Here is an 18,920-nt window from a genome sequence, read left to right as displayed (position 1 = left end):
TAAAACTTTCCACTAGTAAGCCAAAATTATGACATTAACCTAAATTTAGAGACAATACATTATCCAAAATTGAATAAATAATGAATAAAATATAGTAACATCTGTGAAAATTAGTATCCATTGGCTGTTTTGACTACCCTCAGCACGGAGAGCATATTATTGTATGGGACAAAATAGTGGCAGATTGACAGCCAAAAAGATTTTAAATGTCGTAAAGTGCAACATTATGGTACATGTACTGCAGTTTAACTTGCTACACAATACCCCCTATAGTACAGTTTCTGTCTGTAATGAGTATGTGACTGATGTCTTGATTGGAGAGCCCAGGTTTACTCTCCAAGGTTCAGAATGGAGATCAGTGTAACATAATGCATATGTACATGTATTAGTCTAGTTCACAGTAAGGTTGTATGAGTTATTTCCCTTATTACTGTTGTAAGCTCTTGTCAAAAGAATATAAGAGGAGTACAACATGTGCTAGAGCAGAGTGAATAAAACGTGTTGAGCACAGCCCAGTCTTCTGTCTTGAATTTGTCATAGAAAGACGTTACAATCAGCATACTTTGAAACTTTAAAAATCCAAAGTTCTTGAACCATTCCCCCTGGCCTTCCAAGTGTACTGCTGCTCATGTTTTGGGGTTGCATGCTTAAAAGAATGTTTTACTCAGTCCAAATACTTGGTGCCATTCCTAACTAGTGATGAGAGTGTATAAAAATATTGCTCCCTAGTCTTTACATGTATATCAACCAAACAAATCATATGGGTCCATGGACCAGAAGAACTCTATATGTATGACCTGTTGTCCATCTTTCAATGTATATATGTCCATTAGTACAGGTTTGTTCAAGCTACTCCTCCCAAATTACATGGAGGATTGCCATGCAGTTTACAGGCACATTCATCCCAAGTCTTGTTATTGCTGCTCCTCTTAGATGCAAAATTTTTTGAACATGATATTTTAACCAGAAGACTGATTATGATATCTAGTTGGTCTCACATGAAAATGGCACCAATCACACCTCAATTTGCCTTTTTTGTCCCATTGAACATTTTGAAATTGTCCTGATGGATGGTCATATCACCAAAGGTCTTTTAATGGTGCCTAGTTTGTCCAAAATGAAAATGGTGCTGATCTTATTGCAGTATGGCTGCCACATTGGCTAATTTTACAATTTTATTACTCAAGATTATCAGAGATAGTTTCAGCACTTAGCAGTTAAAAGAAGAATTGGTATTATCTTTAATTCCTAATGGGTTTTTTTTTCTGCAGCAGAACATCAGTCCCTTTGAGAGACTCTAGTTTATTTTCATTTAAGAAAAGATATAACAACCAAAGTAGTTGCTGATATTATGCAATTTTTAAAGTGACATTTATAATTATTTATCATGCTAATTTTTATACCATGTTGGTTTTTACATCATTTGTCTGATATGAACCTTTGTTCTCATTGTGGCCCATATTATCTCTTGCAGCCTGCTGTGTCACCAATTTCACCCATTTGAAATGGTATAAACACTATAAAAAAAGTTTAATCTTAACATTTATTGATTAATTATACCACCTTTTTAACCCTATATACTCAACTTGAGAGTACAAGTCAGGTCAGGTCCAACCCCATTTAAATATGGAACCTGGGTCAATATTGTGTGTTCTACTGATTCATCCAAACAAAATGAATAGATCCAGATCTGCTGGCACATTATTCAGTGGCATATCTGGGTCTAAATAGTTTGCAGTTGGATTAACTTGGATGTGAATATACACGGTAGTCAGATAATTTCATTATATATGGAGTTGTTGGCTGTTGAAAGCTAGGTCCATCTAAACTATTGTGTGCTCTCTTTATTGACCTGAGCTATTGGTGTGCTATTGAATTTTTATAGATAAAGTTAATTGAAAATGTTAGTCAGTGAAAGGGAATGAATAGATGGATAAATATTTACCAAGTTAGCATGATAGGCAGAGATAAAGAAGTTGTGATGACAAGGGAAAGGCAACAGTTTTCAAAAGTAAACTTCATGAAACCTGGCACGGTGCTTCCAGTTATGATGTAAATGATTTTTGGGCTGTTCATGGGAATAATTGCCAGAATTGTGGATCTTTACTCACAATGAAGGTAAATTCACTAAAATTAAGCACATGTAGAAATGTTTTTAGCTTCATTGAGTGCATTTTGTTTGAGATCTATACACATAGGGACATAAGTTTTCTTTGGATAAAGTTACCTCAGTTAAAAAAAACACTATTTGGGGGGACTATCCATCTTGAAAAACACCATTTTTCATGCAGAGATTGAGAATGTTGTATAATGAGAATACCTATTGAGAAACCATGTTTGTTTTCAGAAAGAGTATTCAGTCTTGACAAGTTGTACTATGTAAGATTTGAATCATTCATTTCTAAAATATCTGCAAACTTTTTACAAGATCAGTTTCAACCATAAAGAACAGGTCTGGCCTTAGGCCGATTGGACTGATTTGGCCCAATCAGGCACCGTGCATTAGTAATTTTTAAATATATATCTATAGAGAGAAAACAATTTTAAAGTAATGCAAGAAAATTTTATGTTCAATATCATAAAACTTATTTAGAAGTTTATTTCCAAATGCCATGTTCACAGGGGTGGGGCCCTGCAAAAGTTATCCAAATGGACCCCATGTTTGTTTTGCTGGGATCATCTCTGTAGGAAAATTGTGTGGCCAGATTAATTAAAATATGAGCCTTGTATGGAATCATAACCAACTTAGAAAGAAAACTTGGTAAAAAACATTGCACATAGTCACTGGTTGGCAAAAGTATTTCAGAAAAGGCATTCATGCGGTTATTGGTTGTTGCTTATATTAACTAACACAACCATTTGGGACAGACTTTAAACTCTAATATAAACTTTACTGATTAATGTTACATAACTAAATATTTATTGATTTCACATTTTACTACTGTTTAGCTGGAACATTATGATACTCTCCATCTGTCTGTCTCCTAAACTGCTTCATGGAAATTAACAAAACTTCGTACATACGTTGCCCATATGAGAAAGGAGTATATAGACCTTTTCCATGGATCCTTGGAAGCATGTTAGATCAAATTACAGTATACAAGAATTGCAGTTACAGTGACGTACAGGAATATTTTATGACTAGACCTTAATCTTGCAGTCATATAACATCGATAATGAGTCATTTGGAGTGTGCCTCAAGGGTCTGGGTCTGTGTAGGGTTAGGATATGTTATGAAAAGCATCAGGATTTGCCATTGTGAGAATTGATCATAATATTGTTGTTGTTATTAGTATTAGTATTATTATACTTTCAGGTTGAAGATAATGAGATGACAGCTTCTCCAGACCAGAGCCGCTCCACAGAGCCCCTCACCCAGGTTAGAGTCTGAACTATGCAATGTGTATGAGAGTATATGTTCCAGATAAATTGGTTGTGAATGGGAGGTATTTTATATCTGCAGGTGTTCTTACATGATGTACTTTTTCTTAATCTCAAGAATTTTCTTTAATTTGTATGATAGATATTTTTATTTTAATGCGAGCTACATCTACTGTGTCTTCAGCAATGGTGTCAGGGTGGCCCTCAGCTATATGATGTGGTCAACATTCCACAATTCTATTGTCCTTTTCATTTTGCCCTAGCTAGAATTGGCTCATCAAATGTTAGCCACTAAAAATATCTGACAGCCTGGGTTCCTTTCTAATTTCAGTTCAAGCCTCTCATGTTTTCTTGTGTATTGGGATTGTAAAAAATTCTAGTTTGCCTGAGAAAATTTGGATTGCGTTGATGAAATGCAGAAATTTTATTGTTCAGATGTTGAAATATTAATAAATTATTAATATTGTTTCCCATGACTGTCCCTTACCATTATGAAGATTGTCTACTTATACTTATATTGGGAACTGTTGACTTTTTGTACAAAGCGAAATGTGATCTGTGACTGAAGAACAGACTGACCAGATTACCAATTACTGGTGTTCACTTGGCTTTAACATACATGTGATTCTGCTGGAGGTAGCACAAAATTCCATTTTCGATATTTATGTGTGGCAACAGAACCAGGCAGAACCAGTTTAATGGATAACGGAACTGTTCAGTAATCATTGTAACTGGTAGTCGTGTATGGTTGCTTATTATGATTAAGGATAGTGTGTATACACAGCAAGCTGTTAATTGATTACTTTACTTTTGTATTCTGGGGAGTTTTGACCACATGCTGTACCTGTGAACAACATAAAAAAATAAGAAGAGGTGTATAAATCAAGACACACTTAAAAAGCTAACAAACATAAATACTGTTTATCCATTAAGTAAGAAGGACATTGATAGAGCAGTTAGATAATATCTGACCTCAAGACTGAGAAGAAAACATTGCTTTGCATGAAATGTTTTGATATTCTAATAAAGACATCTTTTCAGAACTGAAAAGCAGCAATTGCACCATTGTTGACAAATAACTGTTAATAGAACAGAAATGGGGCAAGTTTAGGCATATGAATATTGGAATCAGGGCTCGTAGAATTTGAACCAGGGCTTGTTCAAGCCATCAGCCTTGGGTCTGTGTCTAAAAATATTTCTTTGAGCATCATTAGCACTTATTTGCCACATAAGGAAGCAATGAATATTTTTACTTAACTAAGGTCAGTACTCCTGGATTTTGAACAGTATCAGTAATAATAAACTAATGGGACTGTGTATGAAGTATACAATAATACTAAGAGAGTACTGATCTAGACAGTATTATGATGAAGTAGTACTGTAGCAGTGTCATTATTTATAGACTGTCCATCTTTAGTCTTACATATTATATGTTAGGTTTGTCTATGCATTTGATATTTTATCTTAGCATCATGTAAAGTCAAGGAGTGAGAATCTGAGTGTACAGGTATTTTTCAATGTATTTTGATTTTATCTTAGCATCTTGTAAAGTCAAGGAGTGAGAATCTGAGTGTACAGTATTTTTCAATGTATTTTGATAAATTTAAAGAAGCAGGTAAAGGTCTCAAGTACTGGTATATTGTATGTTCAGGATGATTTAAAAGTGAAGATAATTTGTGTACCGTTAATAAGTGTTTTACTGTAATTCTGTTGTTTTTTTTTCCCCTCAGATTGAAAGGGTCACCAGCCCCCGAGGCCCATTTCCTAACAGTAGTGAGTCCACCCAGAAACTAAATGTAGAGGGGATAACACAAATGCATGCTGCAGCTGTGAAGGGTGACAAGGCAATCCTGGCAAGGCTTATTTTGGGTAAAAGCATATGATATTCTTTTCATTGCGACTATTCCATAACCAATCGTGTTTTTGGATGTAAAGCTTATTTTGAGTAAATGCATGTGATATTAATTTTATTGCGACTGTTCCAAAATCATTAGTGTTTTTGGGTGCAAGCCTTTTTTTGAGTAAATGTTATATTCTTTTATTGCGAGTATTCCGTAATCAGTGGTGTTTTTGGGTGCAAGGCTTATTTTGAGTAAATGCATGTGATATTTTTTTATTGCGACTGTTCCAAAATCATTAGTGTTTTTGGATGCAAGGCTTATTTTGGGTAAATGCATGCGATATTCTTGCAACTATTCAATAATAGTTAGTGATTTTGGGTGCAAGACAATGCAGTTTCTCAGATATAGTCCAGATACCATGTCTTAAGACATTTAATTGATTAACAGAATCAGTGTCTCGTACCCAGTTCACATGTCTGTTAAAAATAAGGTATTTTATGTCAAACACTCTTTGATACAGTTTTGCTATTTTCAGCTGCAACAGGAGAGTTGGATGCAGGGGATCAGTTTGGACGTACACCACTAATGTTCTGTGTTCTTGGAGACCGTCTTGAGTGTGCAGAACTACTTATCAAGGCAGGGGTTCAGGTCAACAAGAAAGATAAAGGAGGGCGAACTGCTTTACATTGGGCAGCCCATAAGGTATGCTGTTAAACATGTACCCTTTAATCTTTCTGATTGGGGTATGTATAACCAATCATCAAGCAGTAATCCATGTCAGCAGGACAGATAAAAAGGGCATAGTGCTTTGTACTGGGCATCCCACATGGCACAGTATTGAGTATTACACATGCTCTTTAATGCACCTCTCCCTTGATAACTCGCACACAGCGGGGGTCCACAAACATAGACCGCACTATAAGCAAGGCACGAGTTACCAAGGGACCTCCAGAAAGTGAGAGAAAAAATCACTTTGACATCGAGAAAACCGTTGGGGGGGAGCGGCGTTAGGGAACTGGGCTGTTTAATGACTGAATACTCATTTTACAATCACGTAAATAATAATATTTAAACTCGTGCTTTTTCTAATGAAGTTGTTCTTTATTCTGTTTAAGCAACATTTATTTTCAAAATGTCCCACATATGATAGATTGTTCCAACTGGTTTCAACAGCCATCATGTGTACGCGAAAAATCTGTGTATTACATCACTGCTTTTTGTTTTCTTGATGAGTCTGGTTCCTGTATTGGTGTTATAGTATCCTACCAGATCGGGAGTCCACAGAGCAGGGAACTAGACTAACTGTTGATACACCACCAAGCTAGATTCTTTTTTCACAAAACCACACAACATTTATTTCGTGAGACAGTCATCTATGTCCAGTGGCCAAGTGGTCTAAAGCGCTCACCGTTCCGGATCACTGCCATCTCACCTCTGTCTGCGTGGGTTCGAGTCCAAGGCTCGGCTTGCATGGGTACGTGGGAAAGCCTGCCAGTAGCTTCTTGTGGGTCGGTGGTTCTTCCCTGGGTTTTCCAGGGTTCTTCCTCCACCAGTTATACTGGCCGCCATGTATAGCATATCTTATGCTGAAAAATGGCATTAAACCCTAGAACAACAACAACATCTATGTCCACACTCAATTTTTGTATTGTTCAGTTAGTACAATATTAATGTCTTGATTTCACTGGAAGTAATAATAAAACTTCTTGTCATCCTTGAGGATATCTCTAAGTGCCAGTTTAATAATTCTCTGAAACTCGCTTGCCCACAATGGTCCTTATCTGTGAAATCAAGCTCTTTATTTTACGAAGTATTCATTTCTCTTTGCTGCCTTGTTATCTTTGATCGGTTATGAAAGAGTCGGTTATATTCAGGTAGTTTATGCTATATACACCATAACATAAGTGTGCGATTGATCAAATGAAGTGAGTTCACCCGACATGTGTTTGGGGCCGCTAGATTTTAAGTTTGTAGGATTTTCGTGCCTTTTAATGTTTCTTTTATTCCACCTCCTTTATTTGATTCAAAAGACGTAAATAACATGATAATGCAAAGGATGTCAGCTTTTAATTCAGTGCAGCAATACTGCAAGTCAGTTAGAAACACTCACAGACATACCTGTTACGGTAGATTGACGCATTTTATGTTTAATTACAAGAGGACACGCTGCATTTATGATGATTACACTTAAAAGGAACTAAAATATAGAACTAAAACACAAATTTCAATTGATAAAAAAAAATTTTGTTTGTATTTATATATTAAAGTACTGCCGCCACTCGGCGTAAGTGACATTTTCATTAATCAAAATTTCCTTACATATCATTAATTGCAATGTATTAGGAATGTCGTTTGGAATGAAAATGTAAATAAAATTGTATGGCCTATTTTTATATTTGATATTTCATAGTGTTGATTAAAATTTCAGTGTTTTATCTACCATTTTTGATGATAAAAAGAGCAATACATCAGAGTTTCTGTTACCAATTATGATCACGATTTTCTTCAAATTCAACAAATCGGGATCAATTTTTGGGGTATTTTCTGGTTTTAAATATGGGATCCACACCTGGTCTTGCATTATAAGTGAGTTCGCCTGTTATCAAGGTGCAAGTTATTGAGGGAGTGGTGTGTGTCATTCAGGTGTGTAGAACTACTCATGAAGCAGGCTCCAAGTCAACAAGAAAGAGAAAGAAAGCTATAGTGCAAAATACTGGGTGGCCCACAAGTTACAGTACCATATTCCACATAGTATTCATATTATAATTATAATGAAGTAAGAATTATAAAAGGAAATAATTAAAAGAAATGATAAAACAGTGAGATCTCTCCTCTTGTTGTTCAAAGTTAATAAACACAATTCCCATACATCAACACAGCTAATTTATATAAATTAACATTCAAACAAAAATACTATTTCTACCATGTGCCTTGAGGCTAGATGGCTTGCATTACATAAGGTTGAACCAAAGGTCATATCTAGCTTTGATGAAGCTGATTCAAGGTTATATATCAATCTATCTGTATAAAAGAAGAGAATAAAATATATCCAGTAAGAATTTGTATTTTACTGATGAATAAACTGATTTAATGAAATGTTGTCTTACAAACATAGCATGGATAAAAATATACCCCACAGCACTTGCAGCAGGAGCTAAAAATAGTACCACTGCTAATACTGTTGTTATTATTATTATTATTATTGTTATAATAATTATTATTAAAAATTCATTATGTCTTCCTGATGGCCATTTTATTTTGGAAGCCTAGAATGTTCACAGCATGTTTCTACCCATAATCGGTTTAGTCAGTCTCAGAACTTAAAGAGTGCACTCTTCAGGTATTGTGAACTTCTGAGAGAGTGACAGGTGTAAGGTAAAGTTGTTTACATTTGTAACATGCACATTGGAGAAAATGTTAGCATATCTCTATGTTACCTTTATGTACTGTAGCTAAAATTTCTGTGGAAATTGTACATGATCTAAGCACACAGATAACAAAACTTACTACTCCCTTGTGTCTGAAAAAAATCTTTGTAGTGTTGATGTGCAGAATTATGTACAAAGGCAGTAAGAAAGATGCAGAAAGACATACTGCTTTACACTGGACAGTAACAAGATACAGTATAAATCATGTGCCCTTAAATCTGTATCCCTGTGATGCACATAGGTATGTATTATGACATGGATTCTGATGAACAAGATTCATCCTGAAGGGGAACTGTTATACACTGGAAGCTGGTATAAAATGTGCTGTTTCATCTGTATGTTTGGAAATGTGCAGAACTACTGATTAAAGCAGGAAATTTATTCATTAATCTCACACGTAATTTCAAACTTAACTCTGAAATCTGATATCTCTGTTACTGACTAAAGTCAGCTCACTGACCAATGAGATGTCACAATTTAGAGTTGTGTCTGAGTTTAAAGTATTTGTTAGATTAAGGCTAGTTTAAACAAAATGGATGAGGAAAGTGTACTGCAATACAAGTAGTGACCCACAATGTATGATATCATATTAAAAAAACTTAAGTTTAAAATAAAGATATTCAAGTCAAGTATGTGGCCCAAACCTGTATTCATGATACACTTCAGCTGCAGTGCACACTCAAAGTCAGATTATGATAACAATCCTTAAGTGAACTAGTGTAACCCCAAAAGATTTATAGGTGGCTATACATTTTGCTATACATATTGATTAAATGTGCATTGCTTATCTTTTTAACAATTTAATTAGTATACATGATAGGACAAATGCAGCTTTTAGTTTGAGTTATGGAGCTTCATGAATTCTGGGCCAGATCATCTAGAAAGGTGTGTGTGTGATTTAGGTTTTTAATGTAGCCTTAATTTTTCAGTCATATTACTATGATGTCTGCAGTGTGGCTGTTTATAGTGATGTCTAGTTCCTTGGCATCATGCCACAGACATGTAGCATGATGTCCCACCTGGTCACATTAGTCTGACACCAGGCCGACCAGTCCTAACACTAACCTCTTAGTGCTGAGCACCTAGCAAGGCAGCTGTTTGTACCATTTTTATAAGTCTTTGGTATGACTCAGCTTGGGTTCAACTTCACGACCTCAAACATCCGAGGCAGGTAATCTGACCACTAGGCCACTGGAGCAGTCTTCATCTACAAAGATAAGTAAAGGCATGCTGCCACAAATGGGCAGCCTACAAAGTATGATGTATAAAACTTCACCCAGTATTAAATTACAGCTTAATAACTGGTATAAGATGATATAGTAGTATATCAGAGTTGAAACTAATTCATAGAATATGATTTCAAGTGTTGTTTGTGACTTGTTGCTTAGCCTTTTACCTCATGGAAGCGCCTTTGGATTCCTCTACTCCATTCTCATGCAAGCGCCTTTTAATGCCTCTACCCAATTCTTTTACAAGCATCTTTTGACGCCTATACACCATTCTCATGGAAGCACCTTTTGATACCTGCTGTAAACATCTGCCATTTTGAGCTGGTTTTCGTAGCGTCACCTTTGGGGAAAAACCCCTATTAAATGTCACATATACTACACTTCATAACAGTTAACAGTCAGGCCTATGTGTATGGAGTCAAATAGGTAACAGGTGTTCTGTTTGTAGTGCACTGCACTAGGTAACTTTGCTACACATAAATTGAAGGGTTAAAAAGCCATACACTCTATGAGGTAAAGGGTTACGGAATGAGTTGACTAAGGTGTGCTGAGCTTTGGATGAAGATTTGGGAATTTTAGTTGGAAGGTCTACAGTAAAGCAGTATTTAAATGCATGATGTGTATGTTTTATCTGATATGACCATATTGCAAGAGAGAATGCGCAAGTGCAGAACTGCCAAGATGTTCCAAGGGAACTAACTCTTCATGAAACTCTTCAAATTCCTTTTAATATTTTGGCATACAGGCTGTATGTTACAGTGGTATGTGCACAGTCATGGTTCATACAACCTTGAAAAATCCTTGAATCTGAGAAAGTGACTTGAATAGTGACAGAAATTCCTTGGATTTATCTGAGGAAATACGTGATTAAACTGAATAAAATCTGTCACATTTTTTAATTCTGATTTTGTTTATTTACATGTTTTCCAACAATTATGACTGAATAAATAAAATGGGATCAAATTAAATCGGCGACAGGAAACACAACAGTGTTAATGGCACCGTTGTGTTTTTCTATTACTTTTTTACCTGTTTATGCACTGTTGGCTGTTCCAACACACACATACACACACACTCCAAACCACCAATACGGTGGCTGAGTGGTCTAAAGCGCTCTCTGTTACGGATCACTGTCATCTCACCTCTATCTGCGTGGGTTCGAGTCTCGGATTCAGCCAATGTGGGTATGTGAGAAAGCTTGCCAGTAGCTTCTCGTGGGTCGGTGGTTCTTTCCAGGGTTTTCCCAGGTTCTTCCTCCACCATTAATACTGGCCGCCATGTGTAGCTTATATTGTGCTGAAAAATTGCGTTAAACCCTACAACAACAACAACCAAACCACCAATACAACATTCTTGGATAGGCACATTTCATGTGGTGTTGTCACCATAGGTATTATTTATTATTTTAGATCATTTTCTCATGAACTCTTTGAGTAGTTATGGTACCCTGGCATGTATTTTTAAGAAAAATGCTTTCCCTGGATACAGTATATACTTAAATGGAACAGCCCTGATAAGCAGACTAACATATGGGAAAAAAAAAATTCTGTAAAAGACAAAGCTCATTGAAAACTTAATAATTCTTTGAATTGTCCTTGAAAAAAATTCTCAGTAGTTACATTAACCATGATAATGTTACCCTTATACATCTGACCATCCTTACATCCATATTTGCATCTATCCATCACACCTAGTTTAGGTTTTACATTAAGTTCAGTAACACTGTGTTGGGCCATCTGTGCTCCATAAACACATTTCTACTCCCATTAATTTAGATCAAGCAAACTAGTAAGTGCATGTCATATAAGCTATTTAAACTGTCATATAAGGTATTTAAACTGTCATGTAAGGTATTTAAACTGTCATGTAAGGTATTTAAACTGTCATGTAAGGTGTATTTACTGAGATAAATTTCAAATATATTGTTTAATATATGATCTAGTTTTAGGGTGAGCAAGAATCACTTTAATTTCTTAAGAATCATAAATTATGGATGTACGATTTTTTGTTACTTCAGACAATGATTTGTTATTGTGAAACAACAGCAATGAGTTCCTGCCAATGACACGTAAATCTTGAATTGGGGTTTATTTTAATTGTCCCTGTTTTCATTTAAAATGCACTTTAACTGGATTTGCAGGTTGTTTGACTTTCATCTCCTATGGGCTTATCGTGAGACATTTGTTTACATTTCTTGCAGGGAAATGTGAGACTAATGAAGCTTTTGTTGTCGAAAAGTGCTGATTGTAGAGAGAAGGATAATGAGGGTCAGACAGCTCTGCACCTCTGTACAAGACACAAGTCTCCCAAATGTATGGCCATCCTTCTACGGCAACTGCTACCTGGTGAAATTGATGATCAGGATAAAAATAAGGTAATCACAACTTTGATATCTCTTGATATTAATGTATACCTTTTTGAAGAAAACAAAGTTCTTATTTTATTTTTGAATGAACAATGTCATTAGAATGTAACAATTCAAACACAGAATAATACATAGTGTGTTCATCAGTACACCAATGAAGTATACTAAGACCTCTTGGATTGTTGTTTTTTTAAATCTTTTCAAGTTCGTTATCCTGGAAACAAGATAATTTATAAAGAAAAATGAACAACTCAAATTAAAAAGCTGTTTATTTACTGTTATTACCATTGCATTTTTAAAATGAGTATTCAACAATATAACCCGCCTGTCTTTCCATAACACTGCTTTCTCCTTCATTGATCTCCATCCCTTTCTTAGTTTTTCAAAGTTTCCTTTGCAACTTGTGCCCTTGCTTATACTGTGGTCTGTTTTTGAACCCTGTTGTGCAGGAATTAGTGAGTGATCTAAATATGGGATCATTCTGCTTTTTGTTGTCCTTGTTATCACATTTAAGCAAAATCATATTAAGGCAGACAGATCACATTTAAGATATGTTTGCATGCATATGTAGATGGTCTTGTTAAATTTTCAGGCTATTTACATTGTCACATTCTTGTTAGCAAAATTAGTTCTGCAGTTTTTTATGGGGTGTTAAGAAACTCTATACATGATATAGTTATCATCTAGCAACACAAATATTAACAAATCTTTGTAAACCCATGATATATGTAAGAGTTATTGCCCTTTTTGGCTCTCAACTGTACGGGAGAATTTTGTGAAAGCAAACTACTCTTGCAGTTTTTAATGGATTGCTGTGACATTTAATATATTATGGTCATCATCAGATGATATGCATGTCGACAAATCATGGCAATGTTTCCAGTAGAGTTAAGTACATTTTTTTACTATATCATTTTGTGTAGGTGTAATGCAGGAGGGTTGGAGGTATATTTATGATCAAATTACTCACCATTCTTCTAGTTATATATTAAGTGTTTGGCTTCATTTGATTGTTTAATCATAGGAACCACTTTGGTATCATGACCAGCTTTCATGTTCTAATTTCAATAATTAAGAAATAATTAGTCTACATCATCATTTGATAAAAGTTGACTTGGAATATGTGTGCTGGATCTTCTACTTTCTCTTCACACTCTTGATTCCATCTCACCTCTGTCTGTGTGATTTCAAGTCTCAGCCTCGGCTAACATTGGTACGTGAGAAAGCCTGCCAGTAGCTTCTCGTGGGTCGGTGGTTCTTCCTGGGGTTTTCCAGGGTTCTTCCTCCACCAATTATACTGGCCGCCATGTATAACCTATCTTGTGCTGAAAAATGGCGTTAAACCCAACAACAACGACAACAACAAAAAACATGCAATGACAATGTTTTAAATCTGAGAACTTGAGAAAAATTTATGACCACCCTCTTAATAATATTAAAACTAAACCCTCTGTTTTGGATTTCTTCATCATTTATATTACTCAATCATAATACCAAGACCATCCATTGCATCATATACTGAGTACTCCCCAGGTAATACAGATGTGTGATTAAGCAACAAAAGTGCCAAGGAAATTCTTTGATGTGGAGAACCTTTATGATCATGTACCACCAGAAAAAACTTTGTCAGTTTGAGTGAATGTAGTTCAGATAAACAAATGTACTCTATATTTTATCTTTCCCTTTATTTTCATTTTGACCGCTCCGGTGGCCTAGTGGTTAGAGCGTCCGCCTCGGATGCGGGAGGTCGTGGGTTCGATCCCCGGCCAAGTCATACCAGAGACTTAAAAAATGGTACTAACAGCTGCCTCGCTTGGCATTCAGCATTAAGAGGTTAGTGTTAGGACTGGTCGGCCTGGTGGGACATAATGCTACATGTCTGCAGCATGATGCCCCAGTGCTAGACATCACTATAAACTGCCACATTGCAGACATCGTAGCGATATGACTGAAAAATTGTTAAAGCTACGTTAAAAATAAAAATCACATCACATATTTTCATTTTATGTAAACTGTGATTAACTACATTGTTTAGTACCTCATATTTATGTTAGTTATATATACATACACTTAGTTATACTAGATATGTAAACCATACTATGGCTATGTATGTCCAGTTGGTAATATGTTTAAATTAAAAGATTTTAATGGATCATCTTGACTGAACTTTCCTTATTTTGTTTCTGGGGTTCTTTGCGCATCAAATTGTGTTGAAAACATATTTCTGAACAGATTTGATCAATATGCTTTTATGCTGTCAGTGTTGAACTAAATAAAAAAGTAATATTAAGAAAGAAATTAATCTTTGTAAAATGAGGACTCGAAAAAGTTCACTTCCTGATTTATTTGTTATGCATGGTATTACTTTTCATAATTAATATTCTGTTACAATCTGCTTCTTTGTCAGAGAACTGCACTCCATTGGGCAGCATCATATGGAAATCTTGAGCATGTAAAAATGTTGATCAAACAGGTAAGTGTGCAAAGAATATGAATCATCTCTCTCTCTCTCTCTCTCTCTCTCTCTCTCTCTTTTTCTCTCACACACACATACACACACACACACACACTTATTCTCCTATTAACTTATCCACCTGCATTTTTTAAAATCAAAATAAAGGTCTTTAAATAGCCACATGAAAAAGATGATACAGCACTCACTTACTTTTGACATTATTCATGGGAGCCACAGAGTAAACTGCTTTGAAATAAAGTATATTATACCTTTAGTTTCACTACTACATAATAAAAATGGACTTCATGTCCACACCTGCTTTACCAGTTTAATAGGAAAAGTGTTATGATGAAGAGACTAATAGCGAGGAATTAATATACATGTGTACTTGGATTTGAGTGAGTGATTTTGGCACATTATTTCAGTCTGACTATGACATCTGTGTTGCAAGAGAAGCAAAACATATAAGTATAGTAATTCTGAACCAGATTTTAGTGAATTCTATTCAGATCTATGAAATATCTTTTTTTAAATTGATAAAGAAAACATTCAAAATATTTTGCAGTTTTGTTCATGGTTATTCATAGATGTGTAACATTATGTCCAAATTGTTTCCCCAAACCAGTTGTTTAAAAAACATTTTCAAAAGTGTAGATCAGAGATGCCCATCATCCTGAAAATGGAGTGAATGTCCTCAGTGGCTAAGACTGTTCATAAATCACAACACCGTAGACAAAAATCATGATGTACATTGTATTGCAGAAAGATAATCCAAAAAGAAAAATTGGTGAAGTTGATGCTATGTGCAATTATCTTTGGTCCTTTCAAGTCTTTTCTGGTAATTTTCATTATATCATCAGTTTCTGGCATACAACTTGACAGAGTTTTTGATCCTTTCCTGTCTGTATGGTAATTTGCAACATGAGACCAGTTTCCAGCATATAATTAGAACATTTTGTTTCAGTACATCCCAGTCTTCCCGGTAATTTGTATGGTATGATCATTTTCATGCCATTATTCGGAATGCTTCATTTAGCTTGATTGTGTTTTCTTCATGATGTACTGTGGGGTTTTTTTAATTATCTTTCTACAACATTTTTGTTTACTTGCAAACTACAGTCAGCAGTATACCGTTCCTGTGTGCCTTGACTTCAAAAAAATGCCAGACAGTGATTGTAAACCCATCGTGATTGCCGTGAATGATATTGGAAAAGGATCGTTTGGCAATGCTGAAAAGAGCCAGTACCAGTTTGTAAGACAGTTAAAAGGATACACAGAGATGTGTACTGCAATTTGTTTTATTTAGCTGAATATAGACATGTATTGTAATGTTCTTAAGTGATTTTATCATTCTTCTGTCTTCCACATTTAATTTTTACTTTACTGTAGTAAGTGTCAAGACGTTTTCAATAGAATCACAAATTTTTTTCCTCTTGTCCCAAATTTCCCTGGTTGGCAGTGGGCATCTCTGATACTTTCCATGGTTTATATGTTTACATAGTGTTCCAGTTATTCTTTGACATTTTATTTCAGGACTCGAACATAGGCATCCCAGACAATGATGGGAAGACTCCACTGCATTGGGCGGCTAGCAGTCGTGACTCTGAATCTGTCAAAGTTGTCACCCTTATACTGGTGAGTCAGTCAGTAATTTTATATATCAAGAGTCAAGTCACTGTGGATCGTACAAGAGATACCAAACATAATTCTGTATAATCCTGTCAATATAATTGGCGTGTGAGTCCTACCTTAAGATGTTTTTTTTTTTTATCTCCCCCTCCACCCATTCTGTTTTCTGTTGCTGGAACTTGTAAAGGGTTCATATGCTGGAATATTTGGGTAGAATTACTTCGTTCTCCAGCCAGATTAGGGTAAAGTTGGATAAATTCAGGAGAAGTGAGAGTTAAGAATTTATAATTTTTAAAATAGTCATTTTAAACTAATGTTTTTGCATATTTTCATGCTAAATATAGTGATGAATGCTGTTAAAACTTCATATAATTACTACAGATTTTAATTTTTGCTTTGCCACACCTGTAGTATAACAGTAATTTTATTTAACCTTGAATTAGGTTACAGTAAAACTGTTGGCTCTTGCTTTTTATTGTTAATCTAGAAGTCTTTTTTTATGCTTAAAGGATAAAATATTGGATTAAATTTTTTGTTGTTTAGTAGTTGTCTGCAATCTGCCCACTGAGTCGTTATCTGCTTCCAGTAAGACTACACATTTTCAATTTTTCACTTGACTTTTTTTATATGTATCTTGTGTAACATTTTGGCATAGATAGCAATGTAATTTCTGCCATTTATGGTCATCAAATTAGCACCAAAATTGATTACAGAGCATATAACTTCTTTCTGTAACTTTCCACCTTCCTCTTTGAAGGGAAAGTGACACACAAGTCAATGTATCACTTTGATTTTCAATGTAATGCATTGAAACAAAACAGATGGGAGAGTGGTGTGTAAAATGAAGGCAAGGTGAAATGGTAGAACAAACTTAAAGACCTAATAATGTTTCCTACCTTAAATATTTTCAGCATGTTTTTTATGTTTTCTAATTTCATGGTGTTTGTTTTTTGTAATCGTATCATTTTATATGTTTTTTTATGTTATAGGTGTTGTCTAATGTTGTAAAGCACTTAGAGCTTCTAAAGATGAGGTGCTATACAAAGTCCTCATTATTGTTATTATTATTATTATTATTATAGTCTTTAGGGTAACTATCTCACCGGGGCCCCGAGTGGCCGAGTGGTCTAAAGCGCTCTTCGTTACGGATCACTGCCATCTCACCTCTGTCTGCGGCGGTTCGAGTCTAAGATTCAGCCAATGTGGGCATGTGAGAAAGCTTGCTAGTAACTTCTCGTGGGTCGGTGGTTCTTTCCGGGGTTTTCTGGGTTCTTCCTCCATCATTAATACTGGCTGCCATGTATAGCCTATCGTGCTGAAAAATGGCGTTAAACCCCACAACAACAACAACAACTATCTCACCTGAATTACCCCCACAAGAAAACCATGAAGTAGTGTTGTCCACAAGTGTCCATCACATACATTATGTCACATACATGATCACACATATGCCAACTGTTATGCTTTTGGCATAATCATGACACTTTTCTTTTTACTGAATGATGGATTATGCTTTTCTGGTACATTAAAATATAAAATTAAAATAAAGCAGTAAAAAATCATGCTTGTAAAAAGTTGATAATATTCAGAAAAGAAAAACAGCTTCTTAAGAACAGCATAAGAGCTAATGTGCCTATAATAAATCTATGTGTGCTGTCCTAATTTTCCATTTATAGCAACTGAATTGATCCATTTCCAGACCTGTTTTTTAATTTGAAACTTTGCCTCACATACTAATTATATTCATAGTCAAATTAGTTAGTGGACCAGTCTCTGCTTGTAAAGAAAATGGCACCAGATATTAAGTGAAATGGTCTTGTACTGTTAGACTTGTGGATGAAAATTCTTAGAGCAGAGGAGTCTTTTTAAACTTTCAAGACATGTCTGAGTAGAACAAGGACCAATCAACATCGCTTTATAAGTTTGTAAATATGAATTTGAAAGTGATGCTATACAGCACTCAAATTGAGCACATTACCATGCCCATTGCAGAATTTTTTTACTTTGCAAGCATTCAGCAAAAGTTAGACATGTAGACTTATTATAGTGAGTGATGAATGTAAATAATTTTTCAAATGTTTTGTGTTTGCTTTCTGTTTATAATCCACATGGATTTTGCCCTTTTTTGCCAAGTATTTTGTCCTGCAGATCCAGGTTAGTAGGAAAAATAAATGTACATTTTTCACACAGTGTACTGTAATTATGGCATGTAACATATTAGCTACAATGTCATAGCCTCAACTAAGTGGGGTACTAATATTAGTACTAGTAATATATAGATAACACTTTTTATGCTCAGATTATGATTTGTTATCACTTATATTAGCAAAAATTATGCTTATAGCTCTTTCAGAATCGGCTTCTATGTGAACATCACAAATTTATTTTCCATTTTATAACTTTTAAAGGATTATATAGACTGAAACCAAATATAGTATGAAGTTTTATGTTGAAAACACATTGGCTAAATTCAGTTTTCAGCATCTTTGCTTTTCTAGAGTTTGGTTTTTTTTGTGTTTAATGGCACAGTAACATAAGTAGATTATTTAGTGTCGAGGCAGTCAGAATGAAATGTCTTGCCCAAGGACACAC

General features: G+C 35.1%; 1 protein-coding gene across 1 annotated transcript in view; it reads left to right on the top strand.

Moving 5' to 3' along the window:
* Positions 1-18,920, top strand: part of LOC149791085 (uncharacterized) — a 100,758-nt gene that overhangs the window by 5,505 nt on the left and 76,333 nt on the right. The window contains exons 3-8 of the mRNA XM_089973003.1: positions 3,317-3,379; positions 5,112-5,250; positions 5,758-5,924; positions 12,080-12,253; positions 14,652-14,717; positions 16,233-16,334. Coding sequence (XP_089829129.1) covers positions 3,317-3,379; positions 5,112-5,250; positions 5,758-5,924; positions 12,080-12,253; positions 14,652-14,717; positions 16,233-16,334 — 711 coding nt within the window. The remainder of the gene's footprint in view (positions 1-3,316; positions 3,380-5,111; positions 5,251-5,757; positions 5,925-12,079; positions 12,254-14,651; positions 14,718-16,232; positions 16,335-18,920) is intronic.

Source organism: Sinohyriopsis cumingii, chromosome 10 (assembly GCF_028554795.1).
Source record: "Sinohyriopsis cumingii isolate HCF-2022 chromosome 10, ASM2855479v2, whole genome shotgun sequence".
NCBI classification, from domain to species: domain Eukaryota; kingdom Metazoa; phylum Mollusca; class Bivalvia; order Unionida; family Unionidae; genus Sinohyriopsis; species Sinohyriopsis cumingii.
This window is presented reverse-complemented; position numbering and strand designations above follow the sequence as displayed.